This window comes from Kryptolebias marmoratus, linkage group LG22, assembly GCF_001649575.2.
Source record: "Kryptolebias marmoratus isolate JLee-2015 linkage group LG22, ASM164957v2, whole genome shotgun sequence".
NCBI lineage: Eukaryota > Metazoa > Chordata > Actinopteri > Cyprinodontiformes > Rivulidae > Kryptolebias > Kryptolebias marmoratus.
The window spans coordinates 19,108,017-19,124,525 of record NC_051451.1 but is presented as its reverse complement, the minus strand read 5'-3'; the positions used below and the strand labels follow the sequence as shown (position 1 = coordinate 19,124,525).

Below are 16,509 nucleotides of genomic sequence, written 5' to 3'. Positions count from 1 at the left end.
CTGATTGCTTGAGTTGAGTTTTGGTGCCTTTTATTAAGTCCTGAAAGGTTCATTCAAAAGGACAAAAAAAAGGTCAATTTCTGATGAACAGCTGAAGCAGGAAGCTCAGCCTTACTGCAAACACGAAGTCCGTGAAGATCAGAGTCACTCAAACACAATAAAGTCACGTTTAAATGCTGCATATAAAATCCAAAGCAGCATCTTTTTAAAGCCATCAGTAAACAAACTTGGATGGGATATTTTCTCCTTGCACTGCAGCGCCATCATGTGGCCAAATAGGCAAATTGTAAAAAAATAAATATTTCAGATGTGGATCTGTTTAGTTAATAGTCCTAATTATAAACTGTTCCTGCCACAATGAGATGCTGTTTTATTCTAAAAATTTAAAAAAACAAACCCTTAAGCTTTAAGTTTACTAAACTCAAGTAAAAATGTAGCATGTGAATTAGATTTCCTTACTGCCCAACAAGCTGCGCTTTGCTTACATTTGACATAAAAATACAGCAACAACAAAAAAACCAAGAGAGAATTGTGTTGATTTATTAAAATACAGTTTAATCAAAAAAATAAATTACCAGAATCCAAACTAACGACCATGCCTCTGTTACTTTTCTCTTATTAAAATTATGTAAACCTTCAGCAGTGATTGGTTTGTTAATCAAGAGGAGGACATAGCCATCGTCAGCTGATTCTCTTTAAATTGTGCACAAAGTTTATTTAAATCCAGCAACACAAACGTCTGAGTCGTATCAGGAGCACAGAGAAGAAACCGAACAGGATTCTGGTGTTTAACAAGAGAAATCAGGGGGTGGAATCAACTCAAAAGGAGACTCACTAAAACAAAACAAAACATTTCCTTTGCTGTGCACTAAACGACTTTTTACTCAGCTGTTTCTGGGGGGAAATCCAGCTCTGAGGACGAAACAGGAGGCGAAGGTTGAACCACGTATCAGGTTCGATGCTCAGAGCCGAGCTGAGCGTCGGTTAAAGCTGCGTGAAGACACGGGGACGTTACAAACGTTTACCTGAAGCCCTGAAGCTCAGCTTGTTTGCATCTGAACTAAGAATCAAACCGTGGATGAGTGAGAATATCTGAGCTGGAGCCCCCAAAGACACTATTTCAGTTTCTAAACCAGCCAGAGCTGGAGCAGCTTCAACAAGAGGCGTGGATTTCAAAAATAAAAAGCTTAAAATCAATGAGTCTTCTAAAAGCTCCTAACAGCACGCAGAGGGCCGAACACTGAAGACACAAAAGGCTGATTCAAAGGCTTCATAAGTTTCTACAATTAAAAACATTTAAAAAAAAACAACATCTATATAAGCAGCTCTTCAGTTATTTATCACAAACAGAAAATGGACACAAAGATCTCTCCGATCCAGAAGCAACCTGAGCCCAGGAGTTTGATTATACACGTCACCTGGTAGTGTGTTTAAAAGGTAAAAAAAAATAAAATAAAAAATAAAATAAAATAAAATACAGCTTTCTTTCATTTCCTGCATTTCGATTCAAAGTTGTAGATAATCTGACCGTTTTCCAGCTTTGTTGACAGAATCTAACTGAAGAATGACTCCCGTTGTCGGTTTCCTGACAGGATGAGAGCTGCGCTCGGATCCGAACTGGAAGCAAACTGGCCTAAAGGTGAAATAGTTACGCGCACTTTAAAGGGCTTCGGCTTACGGCTGATGTTGGTAGCTGCTCAGAGGTGTCAGTTTTCTTTGAATAGCAGCTTGATCTTGGGGCGGCTGCAGCCTCCTACCAGCTAACATCTGTGAACAAAGCAGAGGATCCTGCAGGTCCGCCTCGTTCCCGTGAATGTGCAGCAGGTAACGTGAGGCACCGGGGGGGGGGATACAGGTCCAATACAGATAAAAACACAGCAGCGAAGGGTTGTCTTCCAGGGCAAAAGAAGAACTGTTAAAATAATAAAAAAGGTCAGCTTTGGTGTTGAACTAAGTCCACAGTTCTACAGCTGGACAGTGTGTGGGCGATGAGGACGTCAGGGGGGGACGAAGAGGGTCAGTGAGTCTTTAACTTGGTCTGCGTCGAGCCCTTTTCTGTCAGGCTGGCTCTGATCGAGTTAACCACCGTCTGTCTGACGTTGTCCTCCATATAATGTTCGATTTGTGACTTCAGAACCTGCAGCAGACAAAAAGAAATGACAATTAATATCCCTGAACTGTCTGAAACAAAGACAACCTGAAAATAAAAACAGGATTTTAGGAGAGAACGATTGTCATCCCCAAACTGTCTAAACATGTAAACAAAATTGGTGCTTTCCTTAAAATAATTCTCATTTAATGGCTTCATAATCTGTAGGAGAAAAAACAACAACAGGATTTTGGGTGAGAACAATTGTTTCTCCCAAACTGTCTAAGACAAAGACAGAAACTGAAAAAACACAAATTAAAGAAGGAACAAAACCAGGATGAAGTCTCCAACATGTTAAACCAGAAAAATGGTAAATGGACTGTCCTTATATGGCAACCTTCTAGCCAACCAAGTGCTTTACAACAATCTGTGCCCTCATTTCCCCTTCGCACATCCACACGGCACTCTACTACGTCTCTGCAACGCTAATCCGGATAAATCATTCCACAGAGTCTAATCGGGGGAAAGAAGGAGAACCAACAGCAGGAGTGAGGAACAAGCCTCAAACACCGACTCCATATCTGTTCTCCTCGGTGACAGCAGAGGGTGGCGCAGCAACTGAGATGAAGAAAGTGTTGGCTGCGTTCCAGAGAAAGGAGCTCTGAACCAGAACCTGATGGACTCGGGAAGGAAGATAACAAGCTGCTGATAACACGTGGGAGGACGTTCATGTCACAAGAACAGAGTCTGCAGCTGGGGACATTTATTTTGGGCTCAGCACAACTCAAGTATAACTTCAGAAAAAGGTGAAAGTCGTGACGTTCCTCGCACTACATGAGGCGTTCCCAGAGAACCCCAGCACAAAATCTGAAGCTGCTGCTGCTTGGATTTAGGACAGATTGTGTCTGTGGTGTAAGTAAAGGAAGCTGACTGATCAGAACATCTTAAAGTTGCTCCATTTCTCCTCAGCAGCGATGCCACTTTGTCTCCACCCATTCAGTTTTCATTTTTACAGAGCAGGTTTCTGAGTCAGGCGCTGCTTTTTAATGATGCAAACAGGTAAACGAACATCTCCACAAGCTATTTCACAACCAATCTTTATACATTTAGCTCAGTTTAAAACAACAAAGATGTTCTAAACTGTGCCTGATATCAGTATTTAATTAATACTTTCAATTTCTTATAATCTTAAAGGAAAAAAGACGTAAAATAACCCAAACTAATACTAGCCGTTTAATGCCTTAATACCCAAAACATTTCCATTTGAGCCTAAATTCCTAAACAAGACAAACCGTTACAAATATTAACCTTTTTAGGTCGTAAAATTTTTAGAGATCTTCAAAAACAAAAGTTACACCTCTCACTCCGACTACTCACCTCCTCCCAGAGCGCATCGGCCAGCTGGTCGATCAACTGTCCCACTTCCACAAACTCTCCATAATACTTGGCATATCCCCAGACGCAGAGCAGCAGCAGCGCCACGCTTGTCACCAGGTTGGCCAGAAAGGCCAGCGTGCTCAGGCCGACGAAGCCTGTTATGCCAGAGACCATGTAGGTGACGAACATGACGACGAAAAGCATGGCGGGGGTGCGGGCCACGTAGAAGATGTTTTTGCCTTCGTTCTGCTTGGCGAAGTTGGCGTAGGCCTCGTCCAGCTCGGACTCCAGCTGCTTTTGGTAGCTCTGGCAGAACTCCTCGCCGCCCATCTTCTTCACGGAGCGGAACAAGTCCACCGAGTCGTCGCGCAGCTCCTTGTGGCGGCACTCCAGGTCGGCCGGCGCCATGTAGGGCCTGCCCCCTCCACAAACCTGTTGGACAAACGAGGCGTAAGAGAGCAGGATTTGAATCCAACAGGCTAAAGATTACACCGATTTTTATAGTGGTTATAAGTGGTTACTTCTCATCCGATAAACAGCAGGAAGCTGAACAGTTTAATCCATGTAATTATTACAATGTTCAGTTTGTTTAAACAAAGAAAAAGTATCATTTCCAGCAGCTTTCAGTCACCTTTGCAACATTTTAAACCACAACACACTTGGTGGGCTGTTTTCAAAGTGATAGAATTATTAATCCTTACCTTCTCCATGTTTCTGCTGTACGAGTCTTTGGCTCTTGCCACTGCTGTCAAATTGTTGGCCTCTGCTGTTGCCTGAGAACAAATAATAACAAATATATTACTGTTTTTACTATTATGCACAAGTTTGTGGATACTGTTGTATATTGTGTGGAATTTCCCACCTTGGGATGAAAATCATCCATCTTCATCTATTTAACGTTACAATGAGAAATTAAATTTAAAACCCATATTTCAATAAAATCTGAAAATCTCCCAAAACGAGATAAAAGAAATTGTTAAATGAGTAGAAGAAAAATGATTCTCAAAATCTTCAGCAAAACATTTTTATGTCATTTGTTAAACCAGGAAGGTGACACTGAGATGAATTAAGATCTGCTTTCCCCCCCTGAGCCACAGCCACCCCAAACTTCAAGTAATTTTAAAGGATATAAAACCTAAATTTAACACTGAAACAGCTTTAATATTTTGTTTTATTAACCTTCTTTAATCTTTTTGAGCACTGGGGGTGCTATTTGTTGTGGTTTCGGAGGAGAAATCAGTGTGAACCATGACCAAATACACAATTTCCGATGCTCAACGGCTTCTTCTTCTTTTTCTGGTTGCATCATAGTCTTTAAAAACACAAACTCAGCAGCTGTTTGCTCCAGTGTTGTTCTACAGCTTCCTACTTGAATATTATTATAGTTACGGGTTACAACAATGATTTTCCAAAGTGCTCCTGAGTCCATGTGGTTCTGATCAGAGTGGAATATCTTCAGGACTTGTGCTTCAGACAGATCAGATTTTTTTAGATGATGAAAGAACCAAATTATTTGGACTCTGCATTGAGAAATAATTTTCTAACAACCCACCACCCGTCCTTGCTTGAAACTAATGAGTAACAATCTTTGTTTTGTTTTTTTTGCCCGCTCCTGACATCCTTAGCTGCCACTAATTAATCTGTTGAACGCAGAAACTTGCAGAACGTTCGAACCTCCCAACAAATCACAGACGGAGTTTGTAAAACGAGCAGCGACTGACCAGCAGCATAGACTTTGGGTGAGGGAGCTCGTCACCTTGGTAGATCTTTATGTAGGACTGCAAGAATGGAAACACAATGGAGATGATCAGAAAAGTGGCAAAAACACAAGTTATTAAAATCACACAAACTTCAATCACAAGGCAGATGTCTTATGTGAAATTTCCATTTGTTTGGCAAAATGCTGCAGCACCCTGAAGTACTCCACAAGCTCTCCACAGGTGACTTTTTTCCCGGCGATCTCCTTTTCTACCAGTCGATCCGGGGCCAGGAGGAGAGGTATCAGCTCGGCCAGCTTAGTTTTAAAATCATCCTGTATGTCTGAAAGATACAGAAACAGACGTTACGTTTCTGATGCGTGGACGCCAACAGCCATGACGCCACATTGTGAGTACAGGTGTGGTGTTTAGGTCTCACCTCTCAGCCTGCCATCAAAGTCCCTGTTTGTGGCCACTTTAAGGCCAGGATGTGGCAGCAGGAAGCAGCTGATGTTGGAGAAGCAGGAATGAATGTGCTTCCTCACGTTCTGCAGCTCTTCGTGTTGTTTCTCTCGAAGCTGCAATCAGCAAAACAGCCCGAGTTTGAGCTTTTGACGTCTCAGAAGAGAACTACATCACCACTGTATCTTGGTAGTGTACAGGGCCAAAACAACTGTGCATTTTCAGCTGGACTTTACTGAATATCACCTGTAATTTTTTATCCAGGAAAGCGTTTCCTCCTTCCAGTCCGTACTCATAATCATAAGGATAACACCAGTCTCGAATCAGGAACATTAGGGACTGAAAAACATAGAAATACAGTGAGATAGGCAGAAAATGAGAAAAATAAAAACACTTCCAATGAGACGGTAATGTTGGCTCATGTTGCCAAAGTCACTTGTTTTAACTCTATGATGGAAAGTAAATAAAATGCATCCAATTCCAATAAATTGGGATTTCTATGTGTACATTTTGTCCCAAATCTCTTAGCTATAGAACTTCCCAGATGCTATAGAAGTCACATTTACTGTACACACTCCCACAGGTTAAAACACAAAATTGTTGTTGCATTAATTGGACCAGAAACGGGCAAATGATCCAGCCACAAACATCAATCCCTTCTCTCTCATTTACACAGAAAAACAATAAGACTTTAGCAGAAGAAATGGGAAAACCCAGAAGTCTTTGAAGCTCTACATACAAAAGATATTCTAATAACGTGAATACAGCCGTCAGAAACAGCCAGTACCTGGAAAGGTTTCAGGTGAATGTCTTCCATTGCAAGCCGGCCATATTCTGTAAAGAGCTTCATAGAAAAAATAAATACAAATCATTAAAAATAAAAAAAACAGTAAACAATGCAACATCCCAGTGAGAAAAATAAACAACACAAACCTGCAGATGCTGCAGATCATCCTCCTGTACGTTCTGTGAGAGGTTGAACACCTGAAAATAAAAAATAAAAACAGAAAATGTGAGTGTAAATCTACATGCAAATGTTTTTAGTGACCAAACCAGAGAGGGGAAGTTTTTTTTTCCGGAAACAGAACATGTTGAGACGTCACCTGGACGGAGCTGGTCATTGTGCTGAGGGCGAACACGGTAGCAGAGTCCTTTATGGTGGACTGGCTGTCAAACGCTCCCTGAGTGTCAACGAGGAGCACAGCGACCTGTAGACAGCAGCCAGTGTCCGGTTGGTTATAGGTCATAAACATAAAGGATATCGGACATTCGTGATCGGCACGGCTGAAGAAAACCTGCCTTGGTGCCGTCGGGCTTGTCGACCACAAACACTTCGTTCCAGAGCAGGATTCCCGTGGTCTCCCTCTCGCAGCCTCCCCTCCAGCTGAACCCTGTCAGGGGATCATCATCGCCTCCCATCCACGAGTCACTCGGCTGCAGGAGGATAGGGATTAAAAATAGGGATTTGTTAAGATAGAAACCCTAATTTATAATTAATTCAGTTTAATTAACTTCACTCTTGTGAGCCGAATCCACCCACAGTGAGTGCCTAAATAACCGTGGCATCAAATAATACAATACAGACAAAAATATCAGGCTTTATGTTTTTCCTCTTTTAAGGGGCTAACAGCAGCAGGTTTAAATGAATTACTGTGTAACAAGAGCTGCAAAAAGATGAGGGAAAAAACCCCATAAACTTCATTTCATTTTCCTCTAACAAAACATTTCTATTAGTGTGGGAACAGATTGTTATAGCAACTCAACTGAGCCTTATGTATTTATTTTAGTGACATGTGGGAAAAGCTGCTAACCAAAAGGTAGGAAACAGCGTTTTTAAAGTGAATACCAGACTTACATCAGAGTATCTGCTGAAAGACTGATTCCTGCTCAGCAGTGCAACTCCGTTTCAACTCATGGTTTGAAAACAGAGAATCAATTATTTTTTAAGAATTACCTGTGATCTGAAAATGCACCCAACATCACAACTTCCCCCAAAACACAGCTGTGAAAGTTGTCTGCACTTGTTAACATTAACGGTTCGTAACCAACGGCGTCAATGAAAACGTGCAGAGACTTGCATTCAGATCTTTGTGCGGCACAGCGGCCGAGAGACGGTTTCAAACCCCACACACAACATTTTTCCTCAAATGCGCCTAAGTTGTTGCGCCATAAATAGTCTTTGTGAGCTTAAAGTGATCCTGGGGGCTTCTGGCTGGGTGAGCGTGTCATATTTTGCGTCACTTATAAATTTATTCATTTTAAGTTTGGGCTTATGAGTCTAAAAATTAAAAATTTGTATTAAAAAAAATAGAATAAGTTAAAGTTCTCTTTTCTTGTAGAGTGATACCAGTTAAAAAGTACTCAGATTTAGATCCGTGGACCACGTCTTACATTTCAAAACAATCAGCAAGGATCTCAGATAAGATTAAGCTGGAAGCGCCTGTCCTTCCTTGTGACCAACAAATGTGAGAGCTGGCTGTAATCTCATCTGCTGCACTTGTTCATCGAGTCCACCTGTTTTTGTAACGTCTGCTGACAGCATGTGTTACACAATTACAGAGCTCCCAGGAGCCATTTGTGTGTTTTCTCAGTACATGTAAACACATACTCAGAAAGGATTTAAAAATAGGTGAAACGGTTATTTTGTTTAGTTGCTAACTGAACATGTTTTAAGTTTAGATTATATAGTCTCGCTGCGTGCTGGACTTTTGAACTCCTCCTCCGCTGTCACACCCCCCCACCACTAAAAAAAAATTGAAAATCATTGAAATTATACAACACCTGTTTTATGAAGGAGGCGCAAAGTTATTTTCCGTCCGCCAAAAAAATACAGGCGGAAAAAAAAAAAAGACAGCGGTAGCAATAGTGAGTTTTGCGATTTGTAATATTTAGCGTTTTTTAGATCATTTAGTGTGAAGTGTAGTGTGTTTAGTGTTTAGTGTAGTCAGTTTTTATTTTTTTGGAAAAATGAGGAGATTTTTGAACGTGGAGCAGGCTCTGCAGCTTTTATTTGAGATTGACGAGTTCACGGAGTCAGAGTCAGAGAGTGAGGACTTTGATGATGAGGTGGACGACCCTTCTTATGTTTGTGAGGAGGATAGAGATGAAGAGCAGCCTCCGGCCCCGACGTGCGCACCGAATGCCACTCGGAGGTCCGCGCAGAGGACGGGATGGCGCGGCACGCCCACCCGGTCCAGGTCTCCGCTGGCTGGGACATCAGAGCCACACCTCAGCTCTGAACCTTGGAAGACGGAGGAGGAGGCTGATGCTGCCCCAGAGGTAAGCAGATTCCAGCCACGAAGAACACCAGGGGTCCAGCTGGACACACTTTCCTCCCACTGTCCAAAAGATCTTTTTTTATTGTTTTTTGCCACTGACTCAGTCAGGACAATCTGCAAGAACACCAACAAAAATGCAGCAAAAAACATAGAATCAGGAAAAAAATACAAATGGACTGACATAAATGAGGATGACTTGTACAAATTTTTTGGCATCCTGATATACATGTCGTTGGTGTCCCTGCCAAGTTTCCAGGATTATTGGAGGCAAAATCATATTTTATCTGTGCCCCTTCCTTCCAAAATAATGACACGGGACAGATTCAGATCGATATTTTGGAACATTCACCTGAGTGATCCTGAGGAGGACAGAGAAAATGACAGAAAAAAGGGAACAGCAGGCCATGAAAAACTGTTCAGAGTCAGGCCTCTTTATGAAGACATCCTCAGTGCCTGCCTGGCTTATTACCATCCGAGGAGGGAGCTGGCAGTGGATGAAAGGATGGTGGCAACCAGGGCAAAAACTGGAATGACACAGTATATGAAGGACAAGCCTACAAAGTGGGGGATTAAAATTTTTGTGTTGGCTGAATCCAGCAGTGGGTACACCATCAGGTTTGGGATCTACACTGGGAAGACTTTCGCAACATCTGAACATGGACTGTCTCATGACATAGTCATGAGCCTAATTCAGCCAGCCTGTCTTGGCACTGGGTACCACATTTACATGGACAATTTTTACACAAGCCCCAAACTGTTCATGGACCTGGCCAACATGAAGTATGGAGCATGTGGCACCTACAGGGAGAGCAGAAAAGGATGCCCCAGAGGAAAAAGAAATGCTCTCACCAAAAAAAGTGAAAGAGGATCTGTGAGGTGGATTAGAGAGGGCCCACTTGTTTTTGTAAAGTGGATGGACACACGGGAGGTGTCAGTGTGCTCCACCATCCATCCTGCATTTTCGGGTGAGACAGTGAGGAGAAGAGTGAAGGACAGAGATGGACGGTGGACTGTGAAAGGCATTCCATGCCCAACACCAATTATTGCTTATAATAAGCATATGGGTGGGGTGGATCTGTCGGACCAGCTCATCCAGTACTACTCCACCCACAGGAAAACTCCTTGTGGATACAGGACCTTGTTGCTGCACTTCCTGGACATTGCAACAACGAACGCCTTCATCCTGCACCGTGAGATCTGCAGTGCCAGGCAGCTTCAGTCCATGACACACAAAGACTTCATGGTGGAACTGGTGTGTCAGCTTTGTGGTGTAGAGAAGGCAGGTGTTCCCCAGAGCAGGAGAGAGGATCACATTCCTGTGCCCATCATCTCAGCCACGGATGCTGGCCAAAAAGCCACCAAGGGCAGGCTGAAATGCAAACGCTGCCGTGAGGTGGACAACAAGAGGACTGACACACCCTGGAAGTGTCAGGCCTGTGATGTGCCCCTTTGCCTTATTTTGGACAGAAACTGTTTCTTTGAGTGGCACAAATGAATTGCGGCATTTTTGACACCTTTCTGAATGGTAGAAAAAAAAAAAAAAAAACGCCTGACACAATGCCTGCATTTTAGTGTAAATAATGCAAATATCTTTATTGTTTGTTAAATTTATTCAAATGTTTATGAAGTTTACTGTTTATACTTGCATTCTAAGTTGTAAAAACATTTTGTTATGATTTTTTTGTAATTTTCACAGTAAAAAAACAAACAAATTTCTATTAGGATTTTATGTTTTTTGTGTGATTTTAGGTCGGTTCTGTTAATACAGTAGGTCAAAAGTAAAAAACAACTTACAATTCACGCTTGGGAGGTTGTGCTGAAAAAGATGACTCCAAACATGTCAGATTAAACCTTTTTTAGTTTTAATTTCTCAGTAATCTTCGATTTTGATGTGGAAAAAAGCACCAAAGAACATGAACGGGACTGATCAAACTCTTGTTGATAAACTTGCAGCCAAGAAAAGAAGTCGGGTCTCTGACTTTAGTTTATGTGCATCAGAGTAACAGTGAGTCTGCTTTAATGTATGCCATCTTTTTCTCTGTTTACATCTTGTTTTAATGTTTGTGGCTGTATGATGGGATGTTTGTTGATGGGTTTTTTTAACTGTTTTAATGAACTGTGATAAAATGTATTGCTAAAAAATAACTTAAAAGCTGATGATAAAGAGTAAGGCATAGGAAATGAACATAAATGATGTTTCTTTTTAAGTCTTATCTATTTTTCATTGTTAATTAAAGTATGTTTGTTCTAAATTCTATATAATTTGTTACTGGAAAAAGGTAATTGGTATTTCTATATGAATAATTTGACATATTACATCTAATACTTCAGTTATTTATGTGTTTTTCCAATAAATATTGATTGAGATCGGCTAAGACCAAGTTTTGAATTTTGGCCCCCTTATGTAACAGAGTTTGCCCCTTCCGCCTCACCTGACTGTACATGTAGCGCAGCATGAAGTCCAGCAGGAAGGACTTGCCCTTGCGAAAAGCCCCCGCCACAGACACAACTACCACGTTCAGGTCCTTGACGTGATCCTGCAGCAGGATCTTCTCCAGCGCCCCAGTGTCCAGCTGAAAGGTGTGCTCGTCTAGATTGGCCAAGAGAATTGGGACGGGTTTGGCCTTTTCCTCTTCCACCACAACCTGGCAAGATAGGTTTCCAATCAGAACTTACGCTCACTTTGAGAGACACTCGTGAGATTAAACGGCTGTTAAAGCTGGTTTCAGAGAGGAAACAAAACTGAAAATTACCTCATCCTACCCTAAAACTAAAAGAGAAAGACAACCAAGTCCACGTGATTATTAGAGCAAAGAAAGATTAAATAAAAAGGATGTTAAAACTTCACCTTATCCTCCTCAATGCCTTCATCTGGTGAGGGAACGGGGCTGTCGTTGAAGCCTAAGTTTTCAACCGCGGGCCTGAGAAGCAGCTTATCTCTGCGGTCCTCAGCCATCTTTAAAGGAAGCGTCTGCTTATGTGGCGAAAAGGAGGCATTTTCCTCGTCTTTTAAACCTTTAGGTAACAGGATAAAGTAAAAAAAAAAGAAAGTTGCACTGGTTACAATAAACAATAAAAAAATAAATCATGCAAGTTCAAAGTTAGAATAAGGAAACGAACACTGAAGCAAGACAGAAACAAGTTTGTTTACATTTGCTTTGTTTGTTTTGGAGAAGAGGAGGACTGAATGTCTAACATGAATCCAAGAGAAGATGTGGATCTTTCTAGATTTCTGTGACAGGCTAAATGCAATTATCCACTCTGGGCTGCCTATTTAGGTCAAACTCAAATATAGCCTTGTGGTGAAAATCACAAAGGGCCAGAAAAAAGGACGAGGGTAAAATATGTCACCAGGATTTTAACACTTTCTCTCTCTGCTATACTGATATTTCAGGGACAGATTTCTAGTTTTCCTCCTTTGCCTCTCTGTATTTTAGCTGAAATTTAAACAAGCGTACTAAACCTTAAATTATAATGTCTAATAATGTTTAGTTTGAGTCAGCATTACTTTGAGGACGGTAAATGTATTTTTTCCAAGAATCTCGTCTTCTATACAAATATAAAAACCACTGACACAGAATTAAAATGATGCTTCCTGGAGTTAATACTGAAACAGACAATCCCCGCACCTTATATAAAAACAGTACCGCATTAAACAGGTTGAACAACAAGCACTAAACCTTACTCAGTCAAATATCTTTGTGATGAACCATTCGGTCACACAAACATCTCTCGTCAGATTTAAATCAGGTTTAGGCAAACTAACGAGACTCAGCCCTTCCAGTTTGTTTATAGTCCTCGATAAGCAGACAACATGTACTAAAGTCAGAACATCTGCTGATCTATAAACCTTATTCTGAATTAAAGGAAAGCCACAAAATGTGTCAAAGTTTCGGACGAGTTTAGTCACGGAAACATCAAACGATATAAAACAGAGCAGAGGCAGAGTCATTTCATAACTTTCTATTCGCTAACTGAATTACTAAATCGACAACTTTATTGGTTTTAATTCCTCTTTAACTGGTAAAATTTTTTTTAACCCAACTGCTAACATTAAACATGGTGAAACTAAAAAAATGACGAGTACGCTGCTGAGCCGTATTAACTGAATACATAACTCAGTGTCTGTCTTATTGACACAAGGAAAAAAAAAAGTTTACTCTGTACAAACAGTTTAATTTAATGTTAATGTTTCTACTGCATGACTACAGGCACTGCCATATGTAAACTAATAAATCAAATTTAAGGAATAAGGGGTGGAGCAGCGGAGTACTCCGAAACACAAAATATATTTGAACTTGAAAGCGAGGCATTTCAGTCTGCTGTTATTTCTCTAATGGTGACATTATTGAAACAAAAGTGCAATCATAAACTAAAACTGACTTGAATACAGAAGATTAAAAAGCTTTATAAAAGTTCACATCATTTCAAAAGTAAAGAGATGTCTAATTTATATTTTATTTTGAAATGTAAGCATTTTTTTTAGTTGTTTGCATATTATATGTAACAATGACTTGAATTAATTTTAGGTTTCAGGCAAAAAAAGTGAAACAAATACATCAGCAGCAGCTTTTTATTAGTTCTGTATTACAAACGTTATAAAAATAAATCCCACTTCTACATGATTAAAAGCCAGATTTGGGAATGTCGAGCGTTACGATCGTTTGAGAGAACAAATCCAAAAAAGGACCATCCAGAGATCAACCCGGACGCGCTGCGATAGGCATGAAGCAGTTACTCTAATCTGCTTCACAGACAAATTAGTCCCGAAGACGTCCACGGTCCAGAGCCACACTCGGCTAAACAAAGCGACGGACTGCAGCCAGAAAGAGAAGACAACGACGCTGCGAGGAGGAGGATGGGTTGCAGTCAAAAGTGAGAGGAAGAAGAAATGAATAAATATTCAAACGTAATAATAACAGGAGTAGATACAACGTATAACAGGAGTAGATACAACGTTAGGCGTGTTGAATGTACACACACAGGCTTGATGATAGAAGTGGCTAACACACTGCTTGACAGCTTGCAGTAAATAATAGCTGAACTAAAACAAGCTTTTTTAAAAACTTATCTTGTGACGGCACCATGTTTTCCTGCACAAAGTTACCATAGTTTGGCCTGAGCAACGATCACAAAAAATAAAGAGGTTTGTCTAAACAGTCAAATATATCCCCTGTTGCGTTGTGCCTCATATGATAGATAATACAAGAAAGGTGTGCATCCATATAAGCTGGCCTACTTCTGAGAACTGTACCCAAAATCAGCTTTCATCTCCCTCGACTCCTGAACTACATCTGAGACAGCCTCTGACTACACCACGGTCCGCTTACTGTAGCACGAGTCCAAATAACGAGTTCACGCTTCAAATGAGCAATATTAATCAGCCTTAAGAAGTAGGAATTCGGACACAAATTATAGAACATGTCAACTATCATTCAAGCAATCCAGATGCAGTAATTTCCCTTCCCGCCACATGACTTGGATACAAGTCAAGGAGGGCAAACCAACGAGGACAAAGTGCAGATTAACAGGCAACCAGCGTTTTACAAAAGTAGACATAAAGGTCATTGCGATAACAGAGATTCCCAAACACACCGTATGTCAGTGATGAGCCGTGGAGGCTGATTTCCTACAAGCGTGGACTCATTTTAGTGGCCGTTACTTATATTGAGTAGTAGGGCTGAACAATAAATCAAGAAAAATCATCACCACTGCAATATGAGTGAGCATAAAAAGTGTGAGGAATCCATGTTCTGTACACTAGTGATATATCTGGTCCGGATGCCCACACCTGGTTTAGACAAAGGTGATGGCAGAAAAGAGAGTGAAGAGCGAGGAAGATATGAGTTTACCGCAATTCATATTGTCGTGGCAACATTAAACAATAATACCAATAATTAAGATTTTGCAAAGATAAGACCTGCACAGAAGCACCTCATTGTCTGGTTTATAAAATATGAGCGCATTGTTAAACTCTAAAACTGTTTACACAAATATTAAAATGTGTTTCGGTGCCACCACACAAAGAAAAGGTGGCAAATAACCAATCAATTATTACTATTATAAATACATTATCAGCTGTTTACCATACCTACATTCATAGTTGATAAATATTAATAAAGCTGATTTGTACACCACTGAAAGAAGGTAGGCATAAATGTAAAACAATCTGCAAGAACAATAGTTGTTTATTTACTCTGATTTGCTCGTGTTAAATGATTATTTGTGTTTTTTAACATATGCATATGCACATATAGCAGTGTTTGAAAGTCGCCTCTGAGTTACGTGGATAAGCCTGCAGACTAATAATAACCAGGGTATGTAAAAATATCCCAGAGTAAAAAATACACCAGTAATTACTAGGACGGGATTAACGCAGTTTTACTAACCCTCTACGGTATGTAAACGATTATTTATTCAGAGAGACCGTACCTGAAGCATATATGTGATTATAGGCGGGTTTAAATGTTTTTAGAAAAGCAAGAAGACACCTGTTCTCAGGGGCCCATGCAGGTGAAAGTGACTGCGCCCGGGCAAATAAGCCCGACAGGTGTTTTTTGTATCCGGGTCCTAGTGGTTAAGAAGACGGCTCCGCTGTTCATATTAACTCAGTGAAACTTTTTCAAAAGCGACGACCGGATGCCGAAAAAATACACCATATTATAGTTAAATTACCGACATTTTTTTAAATAAGTGTCAGAGCGTCGAGCGCGGTTAGCGGAAACCCCTTTCTAGCAGGGGGTACCACATTTGGCAGAACACCGCGACTTCGGTTTGGCGGACGGGGAGGGACATAAAAAAAGAGTAAGACGTGAAGGGAAAAAAAAGTACTTAAATAGAAACGTTTTCTTCGCTCCAGCGATATATTCTTATCGGCTCACGGCTACAAGTCCAGCCAACAAAAGAAAGTGGTTTACCTTTATCTTCGAGGTGGCTTTTGGAGTTCAACCCGTAGTGATTTCTGTGCCTCGAACCGCTCACCTCCGCCATCTTGGCCAACTGAAATCCGACGTGCGTGACGTCGAAGAAGTTTTTTTTTTTTTTCCCCCGTGCCGCTTGCTGAAGTTTGTGCCGTCCAGTGTTGCCAGATATACGACGACTATCCCGTTCATGCGATAGTTTTAGGGTCTTCACGATACAGATAAGTAGTTTAAAAAAAAAAAAAAAAAACTATACCATATTTTGGGAATTTCCGTGCACTGAAAAAAAATCGTTTTACTTCACGCAAACACCAGGGTATACATATAATAAAAAAGCCCGAGCGCCTGTCAAGTGCTCCCCTCCTGAGCGCATGTTTGCCAATCACAACACATGCACACGCCGGCTGACCGAGAAAGTGCGTGCATCACCACCACCACTGAAAAAAGCGCACTCTCAGTCCGCACTTTCGGTCACAATACAAAAGTTTTACAGCGACATTACAACAGTTCGTTATTTCCTATTTGGCAACCCTGCCCGAGCCTGCTGTAGCTGGGTCAAGCGCACCGCCCTCCTTCTTCACGTTCATATAATGATTTGTAATAATTTAGGCTATTATTAGAAGTCTTTATGGCCTGGTATTACTTAAAAACCACGTTTATTTGACCCAAACGTCAAATCAAATTTC

General features: G+C 40.9%; 1 protein-coding gene across 1 annotated transcript; it reads right to left on the bottom strand.

Annotated features, from left to right (window-relative positions):
* Positions 1 to 518: 518 nt before the first annotated feature.
* On the bottom strand, positions 519 to 15,959 carry LOC108244087 (atlastin-2-like). Its single transcript, XM_025009580.2, has 14 exons — positions 15,821 to 15,959; positions 11,752 to 11,918; positions 11,336 to 11,548; positions 6,925 to 7,059; positions 6,729 to 6,833; positions 6,559 to 6,609; positions 6,413 to 6,469; positions 5,872 to 5,964; positions 5,603 to 5,741; positions 5,379 to 5,506; positions 5,188 to 5,244; positions 4,168 to 4,239; positions 3,467 to 3,898; positions 519 to 2,137 (listed from the first exon to the last, which is right to left on the bottom strand). The coding sequence occupies exons 1-14, from the start codon at positions 15,891 to 15,893 to the stop codon at positions 2,018 to 2,020; spliced, it is 1,842 nt and encodes a 613-aa protein (XP_024865348.1). The 5' UTR covers positions 15,894 to 15,959; the 3' UTR covers positions 519 to 2,017.
* Positions 15,960 to 16,509: the final 550 nt, after the last annotated feature.